This window comes from Thermobia domestica, chromosome 11, assembly GCF_964235325.1.
Source record: "Thermobia domestica chromosome 11, izTheDome1.hap1.1, whole genome shotgun sequence".
Lineage (NCBI taxonomy): Eukaryota > Metazoa > Arthropoda > Insecta > Zygentoma > Lepismatidae > Thermobia > Thermobia domestica.
The window spans coordinates 49,419,484-49,440,642 of NC_137464.1; the positions used below are offsets into that span (position 1 = coordinate 49,419,484).

The following is a 21,159-nucleotide window of genomic DNA, read 5'->3' on the forward strand; positions in this document are numbered from 1 at the left end:
GTTAGGCCACTTTGGCGTCCAGATTGTCCATATGTATTTGTGAGCTTTATATAGGAAAAGGAGTAAGAGTTTAACAATATCTAAGGAAATAAAAATATGCCTATCAAAATAAGAAGTTCAAAATAATCTTTAAAATATACATTTTACATTTATCTTTTCTTACATTTACCTTTTCGAAATTTCTTCCTGATTCTCAAGTTCAGAAACACCACAACTAAGATATCTACTAAAAATTATTGAATCCCTGAAACATCTTTGTCTTGCGCCCATTAATTTATTCAAGAAGAAATTATTATTATTATTATTATTATTATTATTATTATTATTATTATTATTATTATTATTATTATTATTATTATCATTATTATTATTATTATTATTATTATTATTATTATTATTATTATTACTATTATTATTATTGCTGTTTTAAAAATGAACTAGAATTTTAATGGTTTTGTTATACTGATCCGTTAAAATGTCCTTCATTTCGCGAAAATTATTTTTTTGAGGGGATATACGTATAATTTTAATATTTAATTAAAAAAATATATATTTAATATTAAAAATAACTCGCTCAGTTTACGCTATGATTACTGAAAATTATCATTTCCTAATTGCCAGTTCTACATATGGAAGTTTGAGCTGAATTACTTTGAATTGTCAATCTCTACTGATCTTATAAATGTCAATCATCTAATCCAGTATGATGGTTTACCATTGTTTGCTATTTTTTTTTATAGTAAACTAATTTTTTTCCTCTGTTTTCGTCCTCATATGTATAGTCATATATATATATATATATATATATATATATATATATATATATATATATGACATTTTGCGTTGTTATGCAACACGGACGAGATATGGAAGACGGGGTCTGTTATTAACGTAGTCTCGGGAGCACATTCGGACGATCCAGTGCAATTGATGGATGTACATATTATGTAAGATCAATCCTTTGTTATAGAACATTCCCTATTACCATTTCACATCTAAGAGAGCTGAACTATACAATCACATCACTTGTACCGGCGGAAGTAAGAGTGAATTGTCTTAATACCTATTATGCCTCCTTTAATATCATCTTAAGAGGTTTAATCACTGCGAAATTAAAATACCGGTAATTTTAGAGTAATTATGTGATATCTTCAAATAGATGCAAAATATAATCGAAATGGGGAACAAGAGCGCGCTGAATAATGTTATTTTTCATGAGGCACCATTATCACGAGTCACCTAATAGCTTTTGGTTTGTTGCCATTTAGAAACGCGAAAATAAATGCCGATTTTATAAATGGCTGGAAATCAAAACCAGATAAGTGAGTCGCGATAACGGTATCTCATGTAAAATAATTATTATCTAGCAAGCTCTTGTTCCACTTTTCTATTATCTTTAATCTATTTAAAGATACCACATAATTACTGCAAAATTAGCGGTATTTTAATTTCGTCGTGATGGAGCCTCTTAACTCGATAGGATACTTTTTCGCCAATTTATTTTCTATCACTTTTTCTGGTTCATTAACAAAAAAATTGACATTGAATTATGCAATATAACACAATGCTTCTTAATCTTTTTTGACAGACGAAAAACCTTACTCAGCGACTATGATCTCACAACACACTTAGGCTACGTTGGATTAAATTTAAGTCTTCCTACAGCCGGTCCAGGAATTAAACGATGCCGTTTGTCAAGAATTTGTTTTATTTAAATAGCTCATTATTTTTGCACCCAAAAGTGTTAAATTCATGCAATTTCACGAATATCACTAATATATCGCCTCTACTACCCCGCTAATGAGTTTCTCGAAGTCAAAATTTAAATTAATTGTTTTCTCCTACACTGTAAAAACAAAATCATTATTTGAACATTTTTAAAACACTTTTTGAGGAGAAAACTGACAAGATAACAATAGTGTTTAAAAAGTGTGCTTCGCGTGTCCAGAAAGCGTTAATTCTTAAAAACAGTGTCTAGTGTGACATATTGAAAGCACTTCTTCTCAGCAAACACTTCGAAAACAAAGTCATATTCTGCAAACACATTTGGGGACATACTTGGAAGAAACAGTATCTCAGAGGGGGTGAATATGTGTCATCCAGGAGAGTTCGAAGAGAGTCGGTAATGTGTAAACTGTCCTAACTGTGTCTACAAGTCGTTTCCAAATATTTTGTAATATAGTCAATTCTTCTTTGAAAAGGTTCATTTCGATAAAGACAAAAAAAAAAAAAATCATTTTTCTTTATGAATAGCGTAACAAGTTAAAGATTTTCCATGCACGTATGCACAAATTTTTTATAACTTAACCTTGTAACACTCGTAAATACATTTTTAATGGAGAAATGGAAGCAATTTGCTGCCAATCATTTAGTTGTACTTTCCGGAATGTCATTTACAACATTATAAGAATACAACATTTTTATTCATTCCATCTTTGATATTTTCTTCTGAAGAATCAATATTCATTACCTTCCAGAGACTAAAAATTTCATGCTCAATATAATACTTACGATAGATAGATACTTCTTTTTATGGCGGGGAGGGGGTACTATAACGTAATAAATCTTTCGCTTATGGTTGGTGAGGTGGGGGTGATGTTTTTTTCTCTACCTTTGCTACTATCTTTAATCTTACCGCCCCCTGCTTCTTTGCCCTCACCCCTTTTTCTAGTAACAGAAATGGGAAACTGCAGACCCAGGCTAATTAAAATTCTGAAGAGTATTAGACAACTTTCTTTTTTTCCTTGTCTTACTTTTTTTTTACTTATTATTTTTTTTCACTAGTTTCGTTCTCCGCATACATTTCTTTTTTCCATTTTATATCTATGTTTCCTACGTTTATGAAGAAGAGAATTTAAAATGAGACGAATATATTTTCTTCAAATAATAGAAAAAAAGAAGAAACAGCGAAAAACGCACGCAAAGTCGAAAAGAAGAGGAATCGAGAAAATGAGAGAAAACCATGAAGAAAATTGACAGAAATTAAAAGAAGATAAGAAAAACTGAAAAATGTTAAGTGGAGAAGGAGGGAGAGAAAACAGGAAAAAAAGATACTCAGCATTGAGTTTTTTGTTACGTTAGTTTCAAATGTTTCCGTACAGAGTGTTCATAAATTAATGTAACTTAATATTATATAATACGAAAACATAAATCCTAATCTTCTTTTCGTATTCTGTCTGCTGATAATCACTGGTTTATAGTGTGATATAAGGTACTTTCTCATTTCATAAACGAAAAATAAAAACAAACAACAATAAAAAAACTGTTAACGATATAGATGCATGGTTTAAATAAAATTTTATTCTCTCACTGATAGCGACGGCAGCCTTCTCCTGGAATAATGGTGTAACGTTCTCTATTAAAACCTAACGCCGGACCAAAAGCAAAAGACTCCGTTCGCCACTTCTCGACTCGTTTTGTTCTGGCTATCCCCCCTGACGTCATGAATCGATAGCACAAATCACACCTACCAAATCACCTGATGGCGGTTATCACCCCAGCATAGCCATAGGCAATGTCCGTATTTCCTCATGCAGCTAGAGCTGACAATAGCTGAAAATCCATGTCGAAAACCAGGAAAAGAGCAAAACTCAAGTTGTTAGGAGACAAACATTTCCTAGGTCGGTGCTTCTTAGATGTGTCAATATCCATGAGGTGGCTGTGCGTGACGGACAATTGCCCAGACGTTGACACGACTGTGAGGGCTAGCAAGACACAAAACTGAGAGAAGTGACTGAAATAATCAAAAACAAACATTGACTTAACGCGTGTGAGACTTAAATAATGCGACGTAAGGGAGAAAAGGTAACGGAAAGTGCTACCAATATTCATTATAAATCATTTACAAATACAAGGACTTCCTTGTAGTAAAGCAAACAGAAGGTAATTAGTTATTTTCTCGCTGAAAATACGATGTCAGCTGGCGATGTCGATGGTTGGTGTAAATGACATCTAACAGACGATGAACTCCAACAGCAAAGCCTGTTGAGTTCTCAATGGATGACTGACTGATTTAGATGTAAATAAAGTTGCCGGTTCTGACTTCTCATCCTGTAACACTAAATTACAGTAAGCGTTTACGCTTCTATGCCAATTATAATGTATATGAATACTTTTAAAAAATTTTTAACACAGTGAGATAATGAAATTACATTTTCGGGCTGTGAAAATGAATCCTTTAAAAAAACACAAAGACATCAGAAAAGGAACTAGAAATCTGCGTGCTAGACTCTTCAGAGACAAACAGATGATAGTACACATTGGCTGACACGAGTTGCCATATATGCTGCGAAATTTGTAAATATCTAGCAGTTAGTAACAGTGGTTAATATGTGTTGATTTGTCCAAAAAATGGAAAAGAGTCACACTTGCTTATGAGAGGAGACTAGATCTTATCTCGAAAATTTTTGTCGAACTCTTTCTCTCCTCATCTTGGTTCTCAGAAAAATTCTCGTCTCGTCTTTTTTATGTACAAAATGTATGCCCTGATTCTAATAGTTCTAATAGTTCTAATAGTTCATCTAATAGTTCTTGGAATCCTTTTGCGTAATGAGACGTCCACGAAAAGTGCAATACAACAACATTTAAACCATATTGAAGTATATTGTGTGACGACTTATTAGTCTTCAATCGTCAATAAATGGTCATCATTGTACTCTTACAATCATATTATCATTTTTCTACTATGAATCATGTAAAATTAAAACAGCGTTTGAGATCTAAGACCTGAATGAACTTATGTTACCCATGCCACTTCAAGAAATTCCTCGTATCGTCTAGACAAGAATTGCAATGTGTCTCGTCTCGTCTCAAATTTGAAAACGTACTCCTGTGCTCGATTCTTGTTTGGTCGTCTCATTGTCAACACTAGTCATATAGGAGGTATCGGCCAATATGATCATACCAAGGGGCATAACATGATGGAAGCTGTTGACTTTGTGATTGAATGTATTACCAGCGTAGGATATTACAGTTATCTAATTGTTGACAAAAATAAGAGGAAGGAACAAAGGGACTTTTCGTTACTTATCACCTGCTGAGTTACCATTTCAGAACGAGATCGGAGTTACAGCACACACACACACACATTACCTATATTATAAGTCTATATCCAACAATACGATAGAATGAACATTACTTTATAAACTCATTATAACTGATTTCTGCAATGAACTATCAACGACTGGAAAACAAGGTGGCTAGGGGAATTACAAAAATGGTTTACAATCCATAGTTACGATAATAGTCCACTTCAGTTTATTATAGATATTGCCTCTGCAGTATTCATTTCATTAAAATTTTCCTTCATTAGACTCTTCAATATGCATTAGACGATGGCATTTGACTCGAAGTTACACTTAAAAATAGCTCCTGGCAACATCTACAACTTTCGGTTCCACGCATAGATGTAAAAAAAAAAAAATGATTGGGATTGACAGGGGATTCTATTATGACAGGAGATTGTATCATGAGGGACATGCTAAAAGATATGGTAGCAGGAAAGAGAGGAAGGCTAAAGAAAGTTGCAATCGATAAACGGTATCAAAACAGAAATTATCTTTTATGAAGACGAAGAGGTTAGCTAAAGACCGTGATGCATGGAAGCTTCTCAGTTGCGGCAAGTGACCTGCCAATAATGGCAGAATACCTATAATTATGATAATGATGATGTAGTGTTTCACAATTTAATTATTTTGCAGTCTCTTGCACTTCATATGCATGGATTTCTTCGAAATTTACCAACCTATTTTCTTTCTACTGAAGCAGTTATACTCAACATATTTTTCTTTCGTTTGTTTGTAGGAAGGCCAGATTCTCCATTCAACTGCACAATCCTGAACCAAACCTCTGAGTCCGTGGAAGTAGAGTGCCTTGAAGGTTTCGATGGTGGGCAGCCACAATACTTTCTCATGGAGGTTTATGACCTTCAAACTGGTCTCCTCCGAGCAAATGTATCCTACAAGTTTCCAGTATTCAGTGTGAACGGTCTGGAGTCTGGGAAAGGTCTCAAAATGCTCATTTATGCTGCCAATAGTAAAGGGAGAAGTGATCCAGTTACGCTAGAAGGTTTCACATTGAAACACCCAGAACCACAAACAGGTAAGGTTACCTGCATTAACTATTATTTGTTTTAATATCAATAAAATATTCATAGAATAGTAAAGATAAACTTTTTGTCTCTGCTAGTTTTTCCTGGAGTTCAGTGTTGTTTTGTAGTGTTTAAAATACCTATGAATTACGTTAGAATATGTTTGATGACTATCTACTGTGTCTTATAACATAATATAGGATCGAATATTAGTGACAGAAAATTCAATACAAACTGTGTTATTTTTTAATGACAACAATTTTGAACGCAAAATTTCTCAGCAAAACTGTATGATAATTGGACAGTTCAATCTATTTTGCAACAAGCATTCCTTTGAGAGACCTTCCATAACATGAAAAAAGGAAAGAAAAAAAAAGATGGACTAACAGCTTCATTCACTTCTATATATGGCTACATTTTTTAAATATAATTTGAAAATAGTACATTATAAAACAATAAACCACATAGTTATGGCTTTGGTTCCCAACATAACAGAAATATAAATTGTTCATGACATGTTGAAATTCAAATTTCTCTCCTGGAAAATTTCAATTTCATCTGCCAGTCAATCGGTCCATATCTCATTGATACACAGAAGCAGAAATTCGAGTTTCCATTGAGCGATGACGTGACTAATTAGCGCAAACGGCTCTTGTGCCCCGGGGGCCGGATTGGGGGGCACAAAACTGGGCAAATATTTATTTTTACTATAAGGCAAGGAAATAAGTTTTAGCAAACTAAAGATTTTAAAAAAGGAAGTACCTCGAATCTTAACAGGACAACAACGACTCACCAAACATAGGATCATATCCATAAAGCATATGTTAGTTTCAAAGCTATCTTTTGTGGCATTGTAGAAACCTTTGCAGCCGAAAGAACCCGGAAAGTTAAATTTTAGTTCCAGCTTTTTATGTTTTCATTTAACTTACATCAATTTAAGAGATTTGCAAAATATCCAAGTATAATACTCGAGACAACAGCTTGACTGTTTGACATAATTAAATATTCTATTCTAAGGGAACTGATTCACTCTACACATACGGTATGCACATCTCGATATAATTCCAAAAACACTGTGGTTTGCAGTTATTATGATAAGAATATAAGAATATATCAAGCAGACTACTGTCAGACTATTTGGAATCAAGTACTAATTAGTTTGGTGTTTTATCTTGTATTAAAAAATTAAATTATGTACTGCAATTTTGAAATCAAGCTTTACCACTTGAAGAAAAAACGGAATAGGAGAATTACTATGTGATGCCAGTATCAGATGTAGTCGAGGAGCGTTTTAGTTTGGTTGGTCAGGGAAGAGGTGCTAAAGCGAGTTCTTGTCTCGGGCGACAACTAGCCTAGCTCCGTCGCTGCTAGTAAGGAAGAACGTATTGGATCTAAAAAAAACGGCTGAAGGAGCAATGAATTTGTTCTAGTTTTTTTTTTAACTATAATTAAAGAGAATTGGAAATAACGTATAATATAATGTAATCTGATGCAAAATTTTGGAGGGAAGCGGTATTAATTTCCATGATCATCTACTCTTGAGTGCATATTGCCACTGCGAATCAAATTTATAACTCAAATGTACCAAAGTTATTTCAAAGAATTAATTAACTTTTATACTAAGCTCTTCCAAAGAATAAATCTATTTAACCATAATATCGAAAGTTTAATAATACTTGAAAAAAAAAAAAGATGGTAAAGTTTCATCATGTCTTGGTTACGGATAGAACATATACTTTGAAAATATAAAATGAAAAACAAGAAGGATAAAGAAAAAAGCAGAAAGTAAAAGAATGAAATACAGATTCGGAAAAGTGGTATGTTCTCTTCCGGCAAATAGCTATTGTCATATTAGTAAAAGGAAAAATTTCGAAAAAGCATAGAACATTTAAGTAGTTTTCCGTTTTATGAAGAAATATCTTGATTTATGGAAGAGCAACGAATGAAAGTGGGGGAATAAAGAATAAAGAAAAAAAAGAGGTAACGGCTGGTGCTGAAGAAGATAGAATTTATGGAATCCACAAAAGCTTTAAGGTTTTTTGGTCAAAAATATCTAGGACAAGACAGTCAGAAAGGAGGAAGAGAAGGAGACGAGGCACCAGAAGAAAATGATGGTGGAAAGTGTAGGAGGTCGAGTGAAAGAAGTGAACTTTGAAACTTTATTTACTTCATTCTCTAGTCCCACCTCGTACAGCTCTTTATTTCCCCTGCTAGCACTGTTTCAAAGATTTAATACTGCGAGTGAGGTAGTAGTGACTTGCTTGCCTTTGCTGCAAAACAGACTACTTTTGACTCTCTGCCTTTCATGATATCCTCCTCTTAAACGTAAGAAAAGGAGTGAGGTTTGAGGGGGTATTTGGAGGAAGGAAAAAGAATGAGCAGGGTATGAAAAGATAGGGTATGGGTGGAGGACATACAGAAGATTAAACTCCTGACCTGAATCTTTACAACCCTTCTCTAGTCGATATTTTGTTGTTGCTTTTTTTCTTACTTCCGGATTCCATTATTTTCTCATTAAAAAACTTTAGTATGTTGCTTCCTTGAAAATGTTTCTTTCCTGCAACTCACATTTTCTTTTTATTTTATTTTTTTAAGTTTTGATGTGCTCATGTTCTTCTTTGCATTACAATAAGTTTTATCTCTAGAAACCTCCTTCAATAAAGAAGAAAGTACGAGGAAGAGAAGACTTTTTTTTAAAAAAAAGAAAAACTTATTTCAGTTTACCTTTGATTTATTTCCTTTCAGGTCCGCCAGTGCCGTTCGAGATAACTCCTATTTTGGGAATTTTGATAGGAGTCATAATTGCGCTCATTTTAGTAGCAGTTGTGGTGGCCGCTTTGCGCATGCGCGCTCACCGAACCGCACGAGGAGACCATACTCATAAAGAGAAATCTAATAAGCATCTTCCGACCGATGATGAACTGTATGGTGAAAAGGAGAACCCTGATGTAATCCCATGTAACAAAGGTAAGTACCCAGAACTGGCATGACTTAAATTAATTATACTTTGGCCATTTCGGAGTACAGTTTTAAAGAACTTTCTTGCATCCTTTAGATTAATATGTTATAGTCTCTAGTGTTACTATATTTTATTTTTTACAGGGACACTAAGGTTGGATTAACCCATCTGGAGGCCTGGAGATAGAAAAAATTTGTGGCCCCTGTTGACTTCACCTAATACATTTCTGTGAAAGCACAGTAGAAAAGTTAAGGGGACATGTATTCATATATTTGGTCATATTTTATTTAATGATGACTGTATCTTCATGATTTTTGTTAGATAGCCAGTTGAGATTTTGATCAGAGTGGGGGCCCCTATCCACCTGGAGGCCAGGGGCTATAGCTCCCCTAAGCCTCCTTAATCCAGCCTTAATTCAGAGGACACTATTACAAAACTGTTGAACACCCAGATAATGTTATTTACAAACAAGAAATAAAGTAGTCCTTCATCTTGGTACTGTAGTCTCTGAAAAACTCCAGCCAGATGGTGCATTTCTGACCATTTAGTGAGATGTAGTTTGTACATCGACTACCAATGTTTTTTTTTTTTTCTAGGATCTCCACTAGCATTCTTTAAATCCTTCATTGAAACACATATGTTTTCCTTTTTGTGTGTCTTAATTGGAATCTTGTGCACTAAAATTTGATCACTATGATGGTCCATCAGCCAATTAATTAAATCTCACGTAACAAAGAGTACTTTTCAATCTCGTTGACATACTGTTTATTTATGATTCGCTGTAATAATATTTATAAAGATTTGCATTATTATGTATTATTTAATTTCTATTTCTAGTCAACCAAAAAACGTTCATGCGAGTTTTGTCACCTGCCACATATAAACGCGCAATCTAGTGTATGTCACGGTGGAGAGCAGACGTGATGCATGATAGGTTATTCAGTATGAACGCAGTAGTCTAATCAGAAGAAGGAAATGGGACTCGCGATAGTTGCAGTTCTAAATAAGGAACGCACAGGCATATACAAGTCAACCGACACCGCACTTTACATGGAAGGCAAAAGCTCAGGATCGAAACTTCGTTCACCACAATGTCAAGAACGGAGTTGGAGTTGCAATTGCTTTAAGTATTAACAGTATTAACAGATTGATCTGTTTTAATCGTAATATTCTGTGATGAACATATCCGTGTCGAAAGTAAATATACCGGATTGCTTACTATACGAATTAAAATTTAACACTCAAGTCGCCGAGACCGCTAAACACTTGGGGTAACCACGGTGAGTGAACATACAGCACAGAAATGATACTAAACATTTAGAGCCGAGATTGCGTCCTCGAAGTTATGCCTTGTTCTAATCGGCCATGATCCAACTAAAGAAACCTATCGCTCAATACTCAAGATAAATGTGCCTAGAACTGGTACAATTGTTCAATATGTCGGATGAGACCTTTCTCTTAAACTTGAACTTGATAAATGAACTTGAAAAAAAAAAAAAAAAAAAAAAAAAGATGAGTAGGCTGCATCACCGAGTGGAACACAATCTCTCGAAGCTAAGCTCACGCATGTAGTTGTTGTCACGTCACAAAACAGTCTCATTTTTCGACCATATACTTACGTGTAATTAACAAAAATGTTTGTTTATAATAACAGAAGACATGCTCATCATTGATTAATAACAAATATCCCTTTGACCTCTAAATCCAGTATTCATCGACGAAACGCTGGGTATATGGGACAATTACAGGTATTGTGTCTTTTGAACTTCACCTAAGAGGTCAAACCTTTGGTTAGGACGTCTATTCAACTGAATACCAAAAGATTTAGAAGCTCTTACAAAAATACAGCCAACGTTATCCAATAGGAGAGGAGTTTCCTTCCACCAGGTCAACGGCAAACCATAATGCAGCGAAAGCGACCATGATGACTATTAACAAACTTTTGTTGAAAATTTTCTGCCACATCAATTGTACTTCCCGGACCTCGCTCCATCGGATTACTACTTGTTTTACCTGGACGTCGATCCAATGCCAAAACCGCGAATGTGCTAAATTTGATTTTGAGTTATAAGCATTTTAATGTTCAAGTTACTCCGAAAAATCAATATGTAGACTTAGGTACATGTTTTAGGAATTGACGATAACTTATAATATACTCATATTTCTCAAATGGGATTTTGGTATTGAAATCTGTGTGCCCCAAGTAACATGAAACTGCACTTAGGTGAAAATAGCAAAATTTGCACATTGGAGGTTTTGGCATTGGACCAACGATATGTACTTGGCATTTCAAAAACAAAGAATATGTCGTAAACGAGTTTTCTTTTTTTTCTTTTTTTTTCTACTTCACAAAAAGTAACTTTCTACGGAAACAATATTTCTGGATTGTACATTGTTGGAAACATGTTGTTGAAACTGTTGTGATTATTTTTCAATAAAAATTAAGTTTAACTTTGCTGGTTTCTTTATTTCAGTAGTGGAAACCACATGAACTTTTTTGTTGACTTGTATCAAGCATAAGCGATGTTTTAATTATTCCTGAATGTTTACCTTTAAGTAATAAAATATAATTCTAGATTTTTTAGTGTTAAAATTATTTTCACTTTTGTTTAACAGTAACGAACAAAGCAAGGATTATGTGTTTCTGTTTCTTTTTATATATATATATATATATATATATATATATATATATATATATATATATATATATATATATATATATATATATATATATATATATATATATATTACATTAAAGACCTGTTGAAATACAAACAGCATATGCTTTATTTCAATCGAAACTTTGCAAACTAGCACATTGAGCTAATTTGCTATTCTTGCAAAAGATAAACAGCGCCGTTTATGAAAATTTAATTACAACAGATTCGAAACAATACCTTTCTTTCCCGATAGAATGTACATAGAAATTTTTAGAAATAAATCATATGCTATGCATGAACTACGTTAAACGTATTTGCTCTTGTAACATACGTGCTACAATATGTTTCATGCGTAAATACTGTAAATCTATTTGCACTGTTTCTATAGTGAATATCGAGGCAAATTGAATTTAAGATGCAATCTTAAAGAAATATTTTAAACACAACTAAATTAATTTTATAATAAGAGTATTAAAACTTTAATTTAAAAAATGCATTTGTTTCTGTAATAAAGGATTCTTTTGTGTACACAAACTGCAAATTTAACTTGTAAAAAATTGTTGGCTTCTGCTTCTGATTTTTTTTTTGTGTGTGTTTTGCAACATTAATCCTGGCATTACCAACAGGGAGGGATTTGTAACCACCACAGTATGTTTTTGGAAGTTACTCTTCTAATGGTTCCTTTATTATTAATTAATTGTATATATATATATATATATATATATATATATATATATATATATATATATATATATATATATATATATATATGGGGGGGTGTATGTATACAGGATGGTAGGTAACTCCACGACAAACTTTGGGAGGCGATTCGTTATACGAAATGAAAGAAAAAAGTTCTAATAAACATGGGCCGAAAAATGCCTCCTTTCAGAGTTATGATCCATTGAAAATTCGAAAAATCATTTTTCAAAACTCCCTAACTTAGAAACTATAGGACCTATCTCAAGCGGTTTAAGGAAGTACACAGGAACTAGTATGTTCTCTATCTAAATATCCATGTTTTACCATCCTCCGTTATCGGTGAAAGGAACTGTAAAAAGGAAGTTGAAGTATAGGAATACTCCTTTAAGTACTAGTGGTGTGTTCGTTCCGCTGGTACTGGTGAATTCTGAAACATCGATATTTAGATAGAGCGTATACCAGTTCCTGTGTAATTCCTTAAACCGCTTGGGATAGGTCCTATAGTTTCTAAGTTAGGGAGTTTTGAAAAATGATTTTTCGAATTTTCAATGGATCATAACTCTGAAAGGAGGCATTTTTCGGCCCATGTTTATTAGAAGTTTTTTCTTCCATTTCGTATAAGGAATCGCCTTCCAAAGTTTGTCGGTGGAGTTACTTACCATCCTATATATATATATATATATATATATATATATATATATATATATATGTTGAGCATGCTTAGCTAAAGCGTATACTTTTCGATGGTGCAAATTGAATGTTAGTGTGCCTCATAAATTTCCTATTTTAAGTTGGTGGGCACAAAGTAGCCTCCCTACCCGTTGGTAGAAGATGTGACTGATAGAAGTATCACTACTATATTGCAGAATAATAAATAGCTGTATCCCGCCTTTTCTGAATTTGGCAGCTAGTCTTATCCGGTGTACTGTGAGCTTCAGTCACTATAGATTTTTGTGATTGTTTCTAGTTTGTTTCTTTTGCGAGATCTATTTAATCTTAAGAAATGGGTACAAAATGACCCACCTTGGTAGTTCGCATTACAAAAAAGTACCTAGGTAGTGCGAGGATTAAGGTTACAAATGACAGGACCTATTTTGACGAGGGCTCCGAACCATACGACGGCTTATATCTGATGCTGTTTGGCAAAAGTGCATAAATCAGTATCCAAGGTCAAGTCTTGCAATATGGGAAATTTACCGCTTTGTGGTCTCTTAAAGAGGTGGATTATTTTAACGCCAATCCTTGCTATTATAATTTACGAAACTCAAACTTTTATTTGTGCCTTTCCCGCTGTTCTATTGGAATAGCTTTTTTGTACATGTGGTCCCTGGTTCGATTCCCAATGGAAGAGTATAATCAAACTTGAACGCGGTGTGGTTAGGATTTCACTTTAAACTGTAGGATGTCCATGTCTCATACGAGGTGTGTTAGAAAAGCAATGAGTCTGATTTTGTACTAACTAAATCTTTTTTTTTTATCTTTTTCAAGCAACAACGTTATCTCCTTAAAAGTAATTCCCTTCTGCAGCTATACACCGGCGGAGTCGTTGTTCCCACTCTCGGTAGCAGCGTTTTAAGTCTTCAACTGTTCGGTCACAGTCTTTTGAATATTCTCCAGAGTTCCAAAATGACGTCCTTTTAGGACATATTTCAATTTCGGGAAAAGGAAAAAGTCACAAGAACTCAAATCAAGTGAAGAGAGGGTTGAGGAACAATAGTAATGCGTTTTGACGTCAAAAATTCACTTATGGAAATGGACGTGCGACACGGGGCATTGTCATGATGAAGCACCCACTTGTCTCCAATGTCTGGTCTCACACAAATCACTCCTTTTCTGAACCTTTCAAGGTCACTTTTATAAAACACTTGGTTGACAGTTTGTCCTGGTTGAACAAATTCTTTGTGCACGATACCCTTACTGTCAAGAAAACAAATCAGCGTCGTCTTGATCTTTGATTCACTCATTCTACATTTCTTTGGCCGAGGAGATGGCGGAGTTTGCCACTCTTCGCTTTGACGCTTTGTTTCAGGATCATACTCAAATATCCAGGATTCATCACCTGTGATCACACAATTGATGAATTCTTGGTCATTGGCAATCCTCTCAAAAAGATCAACGCACACGTTTTTCCGATTGTCCTTTTGTTCAGTTGTGAGGTTTTTCGGCACCATTTTGGCACAAATCTTTCGCATGTTCAAATCGTCTGTCAAAATTTTAGTACGGTGAAAGTGTTTAAATTTAACTGTTCACTCATCATCCTTATTGTTAAACGACGGTCTGATCTCACAAGAGCCCTCACACGTTCAACGTTTTCGTCAGTTTTTGAAGTTGAAGGTTTCCCTGAGCGAGATTCATCATCAACGTGTTCTCTTCCAAAAATGATTTGTGCCAGCGGAAAACTTGTGCTCTTGATAAATAATGTTCCCCATAGGCCTGTTTCAACTTTTCAAAAGTCACACTCGCGGATTCACCAAGTTTAACACAAAACTTTATTGCACAACATTGCTCTAAATTCCGATGCTTCATTTCTGTAACGCACAACAAAAACACAACTTCACTGATGGCACTGTCAAAAATAATGTGTTAGCTGTACGGAGTTGTAACTCGGACTGAGGAAGTGGAAGAGATAAACAAACTGGTCTAGCACAGGCCGGTAGACACAACGTTGCCAGATCGCCTGCAGAGTCGCAAGTCTCATTACTTTTCTCACACACCTTGTATAGTAGTTGTGCTGAAAGAGAAATGCTAAACTTTAACAAACATGTAATCGAAATTCCATTACTGTAAGAAACTGAAGAAAAATCAATTGGATTGTGTTCTATGCTAAACTAATTCACACATAATTGTGGATTCCCAGTCTTCGTAAGATTATGCTTTGTAGATCTTAGAGATGCAGAAGGCTGGCATTGTAGGATCTTTTAAATAAAAATCCGAAAAAAAAGGGAATGTTCGATTTTTGTCTTACTTTTTATGATTTTCATGTTGAAGTATAACTTTTGTATTCCTGTATTGCATTCTACGATTATAAAAATGTATGTTTACAACGTTCAGTACTTGTGAGTCCTACATTCCGTCCGGGATGTCAATCTTAATTGGTTTTCTAAGTAACATTGCAGTTGTTGTCATTAACTGTAAGTCATGCAACCCACTAAAGCCATAGTGTCATTTCGGTTGCATAACCTTCTTATAAAGTACCTGGATGTTATATATTTTGATATATACATTTTACTGATTGGCCTAAATCCAGTGTGGCAGCCAAGAGAAAAGTACTAGAAACCAAGAGACATACAAAACTATTTTTGTTTTGGTATAAAAGTCATTGCTTACATCTGCTTGAAGAACATTTTATCTTCAGCATCAGAGTTCAGTTTACAAATATTAAGGCTATAAATGGCTATTTTACGTATGATATTAGTTTAACATCATTATTCACAGAATATCTTCACTGTTACATCGTGTCAAAAGTTTTGAAATATGAAGCTTTCATACAATTAATATATGAATTAAGGGACATTGAAGAGGTGTGACTTGTACTTCTAAAGACAATTAACATAAACATTACATGCTCATCTTTTACAATATATGCTTATATAAAAACATCTCGCAGCGATACTTCATTGTTCCTTCACAAAAGGGTATTTTCCCCTCTTTTCGCCAGTAATTCGAGCATTGAATACAATATTTCAATTTTATTTTGCATTTACCTACATTTACACTTACATAGTATTTACTGCATATTGCATACAATTAACACAAAAGCTATGAGTAATCTAAATTTGTGTAATTTCTCAGTAACTGACACCGCTCGCCAGTGACAGATCTAGAAGGTAAAAACTAGGGGGACTAGCCAGAACCTAGGTCATTCAAAAACTGGGAAGCCCTAGGTTCCCGGCCGCGGGTTAGATCCGCCACTGGCTCTTACTTACGGGTAAATAACCATGTGACACTGATATGCGTTATTTAGAGGTTTCACTGTATAGGCCTAATCGTGCAGAGTCAGTTGATGAAACGAATCCGATTTTAGTCAAACTTGTCACAATGGTAAAATGTTGACTAGTTTAATAATCATATGAAATGTATTACGATGTACTGAATTTTAGTTTCCTACTTACGGGTTGTCAAAATTGGTGACTTGAGTACTAGAGTCGCCTATGCGCCAAAATAGAAATTTCTTAATTAGGTACACGAACTGCTTCTAGTTTTTTTTTTTTTTTTTTTTAACCAAAAAGAGACCGTAACTTATCGAGAAATATGGCTCATTCAATACCGATAGGACCATGAGTTTTTGTTACGCCATTAAAACTTACGGAAAAAAATTACCTTTAGATCCAATTTTCTCGAAAGTATGAACGGAATACATAGACTACATTGGCACTCAACCCTTCAATGTTAATTTGGACCTGGTCAATTTCTTTTTGGTAGTTTACTTAATGCATCAAAAACTAAGTGATGATACGGTTTCTAAGTGATGTTAGAAATGCATGAGCATTGTTGAAAAAAATGTGTTAAAAAACAATAAAGAATGCATTTCTTCAGAATAGTTTTAATTGCTCTATAACACTTTCTTTTTTAACAGGGAGCTATTTTTAATCTTTTCAGTTTGTAGTGGAGTTAACATTTTTTGTAGGAACGTTCTACAGTATTTATTAATTAAATATTTAATATCAAATTTTACTTTAGGCAATTAGATTTTTCTTTTTAAGAGGGAGAGAGAGAGAGAGAAAGAGAGGAAGAGAGTATTACTTTTTTAACAACACATTTTATTAATTAGTTTCAACTTTTCGGAAAGAAGAAAAAAGTGTAATATACTTGAAATCACTCGAAATTATTAATAATAGTGTTAACATCTCTTTTTACATTCATTTATTTATTTGTTTATTGTAGATTCGGATTACCAGCTGGTTTCTGCCTCTCAACCTCTTTGTATGAACAATCAAACGACAGATTTGCCCTACGAGGACCATACGGGGAAAAACAACGTTACTAGGAATGGAGATCTATATGAAAATTTCAAGAATTACAATAGATATAACGTTCATCCGGTAAGTTGAAAGGTTTCAATACTTTTTATAATTAGCCAAGTACACTGTTTATACAGGGTTGTTAAAACAAAAATGTGTAAATAATGGAGTTACGTATAGAAGGTATGCTATTTCAATTTAACGTATGCAACCTCGATACCATAATGAAGTATGAGTCACCATGATTGTGATATTAACATTAGATCTTTAAATTCTACAGTATGATTAGTGTTAAAGATCAATCATACAGACCTATACTAATAAGTAGATGTGGTTCCGCGTAGCGTAATCGCTATCACTCTCGACTTTGGTGCGAGTGACCAGAAGTGGATCTAGAAGGTGAAAACTGCAGGGGGCAGCTACAATCCAGAATATAGTGTGTATATGGGTATATCATGAAATTACTATAAACTTGCAAATATATACAAATAATAGCTTAAATTATTTTTGTCACTAAAGAATTGGGAGGTCCTACGTCAGCTGAGTAAATTTAACTACCATCATCATGAAATATCTTTTTAACAAGAAATATTTACTTTAAATAATATAGTTATGACAGATTTCGCCGCCTCAAGAAAATTTCAGCCCCGTGCAAATGCAAGTGTTGCACATATGGTAGAGCCATCCATCTTTGTCCATCAAAAAGCCCATTTGGTGAGATTTGCAATCAAACCAGAGATCCCATACACACCAGGAATGAACGTTCAAGTACTGAGCCACCACAACACCTTACACGCAGAGCACTCGGTAGAAATGAATGTTTACATCAATCCGACTTCTGATTTCAGGGACATAAAATATGGCCTCTCTAAGGCTGAATGATTTCTAGAATTCTTTAGGACATAGATCCTAGTATTTCCGGTCCCAACACGGTCCTCCTTGTTTTTTGTTTGCTGTAGCTGTTGCAGTAATATATATTTCTATAAAAACGAAACCAAATAAACCATGGCTTCAGTCAATGTAAAGGGTAAAGAGAAAGAAAAAATGCCATTTCTTCATTCGTGGTAGAGGAGAGACTACAGTGTTCTCCGGGCTCCCCGAGCGTAATGAAGACGGATAGCATCTCCGTGTGGCAGAAAGGCTGCGTATAGGGGATTCCCCATGAGGAAATGGCACGTCTTTCCGCGGTTTTCATCCAGGCTCTTTTTTTCTCCTGCTCTCAGGGGATCCTTGTTAACGTGACACGGGGAAAATTTGTTATTTCTGTACATCACCTTATCCTCCTTTCCCCTCCTCCAGCATCCGACCACAACAACGTCTCGCTCTTTGCCAATGTTTGCTCCACATTTCCAACACAGAAGCATTATATTTCATTTTTCAATGAGGGCACACCAACGTAATTTTTTTTTCTTTTACGTATTATATACTTAATTATTACATTTACTTGTTTGCTTCTAAGCTCTTAGAAATAAGACATATTTTCCATTAATAACAAGAGTGACAGACGAACTCTCTCAAGACTTGAAAAATGGTTAATGTATGTGTCTTTGGCGCACGAGAGCCGAGTTCGATTCCCAGCGAGAGCTCATGTAGTTCAGATTCCACATTTAGTTGTAGATTCACGTCTCATGTAGAATCCGTATTGAAAGGGATGCTAAAGTCCCATCCAACCAACCAAAAGTCACAGTCAGAGCTAACTCATACATATACGGTTAACGTACATGTCTTGGGTGCAAGAATGCGAGTGGTCCCGGGTTCAATTTCCGGTGGAAACACACGGTCGAAAAAGTGTAAAAACTTTTTCATATCAGCCATCCTGAGTGAGGTTTTATTGGGTTTTCCTCATTCATACTAGGCAAATGCCTGGATGGTGCCTAACACCGCTTCTTTCCTTCCCATTCGTTTCTTCCTTACATTTCCTTGATACTGTTATCGCCGAGGGACGTCATCCTTCATACATCGAGGTCTAACATGGCCATAGATGCCCAAAGTCCAGAAATCTAATTTCTAATCCTAATCCGTCGCGAGGCACTCGGGTTCTGTTCTCGATGGAAGCTCACGTGGTCCGGATCTTATGTTAAGCTATAGCTCCACGTCTCATTCGGCCCAGCTGCTGAAAAGGACACTAAATTCCAACTCAATCTAAAGTCACAGATATTACATGCATACCAAAATTATGTTTTGTTCTTTCATAGTTCCAAAATTAATAAGGATAAATTAATGTAAGTACACCATTGTTCCAATTCACAATAAAAGCGACAAAACTGACTGTAATAAATTATCGAGGCATTTCTCTTCTGTCAACGTGATATAAACTCCTCTCAAACATTCTATTAGCAAGATTGACTTCGTATGCAGATAAAATTATTGGAGATTATCAATGTTGATTTAGACGAAATCAATCAACTATCAACCAAATATTTACCATTCGACAAATACTCGAAAAGAAGTGGAAACACAATACCCCGGTACATCAACTATTTATTGATTTAAGAGAGGCTTATGACTCGGTTAGGACAGAGGGGGCCGCGGTGGTTCAGTGGTAGAGCGTTCACTTCTGGTGCTTGGGGTCTCGGGTTCAAACCCTGCTCCCGCCAAGTGATCTTTGTGGTAGACAAACACCGTGTGCGTTGGTTTTTTCGGGGTTCTCCCGTTTCCTCCCACTTTCTTCATTCCACCATTTCATTCATCTCTCATCGTCACCATCCCCTTTAGCCTAACCGGCATAACCGTGGGACGTAAAACTAAAAAAAATTCATTCCATTTTTTCGGTTAGGAGAGAAGCATTGCACAACATTCTTACAGATTTTGGAATACTGAAAAAGATAATTAAATTAATTAAGATATGTTTAAATGCATCCCAAAGTAAAGTCCGTGTAGCAAAATTTTTGTCCACGAACTCTCACGTCGAAAATGGCCTGAAGCAAGGAGATGCGTTGTCGTCATTATTATTTAACTGTGTTCTGGAAAACGCTATAAGGAAAATCAAAGAGAGCAACCAGGGCCTAGAGTCTAATGGGGTTCACCAGGTTATGGCATATGCTGATGATGTAAATTTAACAGGGAATGATAGGAGAACAATAGAAAGAAATGCAGAGATTTTACTAAACGTTTGCAGCGAAATGAGTTTAGAAGTAAATGCAGAGAAAACTAAATACGTGGAAGTTCGTCGGGATCGTAATACGGCAAATTATGGATGCGTTAAAATATCGAATAATACTTTTGATAAATGGATACTTTCAACTATCTAGGATCAATATTAACAGACGAAAACCATATTCACGAAGGAATTAAATGTCGACTAAAAGCAGGGAATTCGTCTTATTATTCAGATCAAAATCTCTTCTCGTCACAAATTCTGTCGAGGAATTTGAAGCTCATATATATATATATATATATATATATATATATATATATATATATATATATATATATATATATATATATATAATCATTCCTGTTGTTTTGTATGGTTGCGAAACATGATCGCTTACTCTGAGAGAAGAACATAGACTGAAAGTATTTGAGAACAAGATCCTGAGACGGATATTCGGACCCAAGAGTAACGGAAATGAGGAATGGCGGAACTTTCATAACGAAGAACAACATAATTTATATGGTATACCAAACATTATCATCAAGTCTAGGAGGCTCAGGTGGGCAGGTCATGTAGCCAGGATGGAAGAAAGTAGGAACGCTTTCAAAATCTTAACTGGAAAGCCAACCGGAAAACAACAATTAGGAAGCCCTAGCCGCAGATGGGAGAACAATGTTAAGATGAATCTCGCA

The 21,159-nt window shown here is 34.8% G+C and overlaps 1 protein-coding gene across 1 annotated transcript in view; it reads left to right on the top strand.

Annotated features, from left to right (window-relative positions):
* Nucleotides 1-21,159, top strand: part of side-VI (sidestep VI transmembrane protein) — a 740,122-nt gene that overhangs the window by 708,625 nt on the left and 10,338 nt on the right. Inside the window, exons 12-14 of the mRNA XM_081732407.1 lie at nt 5,803-6,099; nt 8,834-9,055; nt 17,294-17,451. Coding sequence (XP_081588533.1) covers nt 5,803-6,099; nt 8,834-9,055; nt 17,294-17,451 — 677 coding nt within the window. The remainder of the gene's footprint in view (nt 1-5,802; nt 6,100-8,833; nt 9,056-17,293; nt 17,452-21,159) is intronic.